Below are 2,729 nucleotides of genomic sequence, written 5' to 3' on the forward strand. Positions count from 1 at the left end.
CTAGTACGTTGGAAAGGATACTCTCCGTCTTTTGACAGTTGGGTTCAGGAAATAGATATAGTATGAGCTTTTACATCACTTTACCTTCCGACTCGTCGATGAGGTATTTCCCCGACAATACGAGAAGTAAATTCAGGACGTACCTCCCCGAACCCGTAAAATTACAGGGATTTTACGAAGTAGGCTTAGCGGAAATTAGCTACCCGCACACTTGGGATAATTTGAGTAAGACATGCTCGCTTATACTCGTGAGTAATGGTAGAGTAGTATATTCTACAATTATAGAGTTACCCGCTGGATATTATGGTAATATCCAGGATCTTATCGAGCAACTTAACTACGTCGAGGATGACGTGGCGGGCGCTATTACGCGTGAACCTTCAATTCCCGCCCAGCTCAAGTATTCTTTTAGTTACATAAAACGCATACGACGAGTACAAATTTCTCGGATTTTCGAAAGATTCCACGGAATCAACGACTTTTTCCCAGTCTACCATAGCCACGTACCCCTTTGACCTCGACGCGGGACTTCATTCACTCTTTGTTTATAGCGATGTGGTCGAGTCTAGACCCGTGGGAGATGTGCACATACCTCTACTAAGAATCGTTAGCGTGCAGGGTAATGACGGAGAAACGGTAGACAAAGATTTCCCTAGACCGCACTACCTCCCCCTCGCCTGCAATACTTTCCAGTCAATTGAAATTAACATAATGAGTGAGCTTGGTACCCCCATAGATTTCGTGAGATGAAGAGTTCACGTTACTCTACACTTTAGACCCCGTAGAATGTGGTCACCATTATAAATTAAAAGGGAAAACAGGTCCTCGAGTCATTTACACTTGAAGTTTTAGATGAAGAACGTCGTCAAATCGAATATGTTCTTTAACAAATCGGACTACGATCAACACTTTCTAAACCAGATCGGACTTCATTTCATCGGCCTTCCGCCGGGATATACCTCTACTCAAAAGGGGTGCCAGTTACCTCGGTAAAAAGTTTTTGAACACAGGTGCGAAGGTCGTGACGGACGTAGCTAGCGGGATTCCCTTAAAAGCATCTGTAAAATCTCATGGAAAAGCCGCGGCTAAAGACGTCGCCCTTAATGCGGCAGAAGAAATCCGAAAAATGACGGGGAATGGTCATAAAAGGAGACGTAGGTCTAGCTCACTCGTCAGTTCAGTCTCGGCAAGAAAGAGGAAAGCAACATCCTTTAATCATCCAGATATTTTTACCTTAAAAAAATATAATGACACTTATCCATCCCGGTTCGCATGGGTCTATCAGTAGCGAAGTCGAACTTTTCGACGTACCTCTTACCAATACCAGTATTCTGAGTGGAGAATGGGTCGAATACAGCCCCATCTCTAACATTAACGAAAATTCGACAATCACGTTTACCGTAGCTGGTAGTTCCAACGCGTATTTGGACTTGTCCAAGACTTTACTACATATTCAAGTTAGGATTGTCAACCCGGCCGATGGGACCACAATTCCGGCCGCTGCTGATAAAGTTGGACCAGTAAATAATTTCCTGCATAGTCTTTTTAGCGAAGTACACCTTTCGGCTCAAGAGAGATCGGTCACACCATCGCCGCAAAACTACCCTTACAAGGCTATGTTTCAAACGGCGGTGACATTCGGGGGACCCGCCAAAACTAGTTTTCTTACTAGTTCCATGTTTTACAAAGACACGGCCGGAAAATTTGACGTTTTGGACGATAACGAAGGGTTTAAAACACGAGCGGCCTTTGCTAGAAAAGGAACAATAGATATGGTAGGAACTGTACACTTGGATCTTTGTCAACAACCTCGGACAAATTTAACGGATCTCAAATTCAAGTTTGTTAAAAGTCCAAACGAATTTTGCGTGCATGCAGACGGTGCAGTTAAATTGAAAGTGGTTTACGAGTTAGCATCCCTGTACGTTCGTAAAGTAAAATTCCCATCGGAAATGTTAATCGCCCACGCTAAATGTTTGGAACTGGCAACCATGAAATACCCGATTATTCGCACGGAATGTAACTCATTCTCAATTAACAGTGGTACTAAAATATGTGTTAGAGATAATTTATTCATGGGTCAACTACCCAAAAAATTTCTTTTCGCTCTTGTAGATCAAAATGCATATTTGGGTGATTACGGAAAGTCACCCTTCAATTTTCAACCTTATGATTTAAATCATATCGCCTTGTACCTTGACGGAGCTAGCGTTCCTCATAAACGGAGGTCAATATATGAGATCTAATACTAATCTTTTTACTCAAACCTCTCAATGGTTATTGGACGAGGGAAACTACATTTCACGGGAGGAATTCCCCAATGGGAATTGCATATTTGCTTTTGATTTAAGTGCCGACCTCAGTAGTTCAACTTCTCAATTTCAATTGATAAGGAATGGTAACTTGCGATTGGAATTAAAATTCGCCAAGGACTTGCCCAAGACTATCACAGTTTTATATTACTCTGAGTTTCAGAATTTGGTTGAGATTGATAAGAATAGAACTGTCATATACGATTACAACTAAAAGATTATGGACACTATGCAAATAACTAGAATTATGGAAAGGGATAAATTCACCAAAGATCTGTTTCGAGGTGTTTTTGAGGCTGACAGGTTGGGCGTGGACCGTTCTTCGGCCACTTCGCCCCCAGGAGGGTATGGGAGGGGATAGGGTTACAGAAAGTAATTATTTATACATTTGAAATTATTCCTTAATTTTAAAATGCC

General features: G+C 41.8%; 1 protein-coding gene across 1 annotated transcript; it reads left to right on the forward strand.

Annotated features, from left to right (window-relative positions):
* Positions 1 to 1,247: 1,247 nt before the first annotated feature.
* LOC149621467 (uncharacterized protein F54H12.2-like) lies at positions 1,248 to 2,526 on the forward strand. The gene is made up of 2 exons (XM_089853713.1): positions 1,248 to 2,227; positions 2,352 to 2,526. Exons 1-2 carry the CDS (start codon positions 1,248 to 1,250, stop codon positions 2,524 to 2,526), a joined length of 1,155 nt encoding a protein of 384 aa, XP_089709839.1.
* The last annotated feature ends 203 nt before the right edge of the window (positions 2,527 to 2,729 follow it).

This window comes from Phalangium opilio, unplaced genomic scaffold (genome assembly GCF_054372755.1).
Source record: "Phalangium opilio isolate 3A_F unplaced genomic scaffold, DU_Popi_V2 ptg000204l_1, whole genome shotgun sequence".
Lineage (NCBI taxonomy): Eukaryota > Metazoa > Arthropoda > Arachnida > Opiliones > Phalangiidae > Phalangium > Phalangium opilio.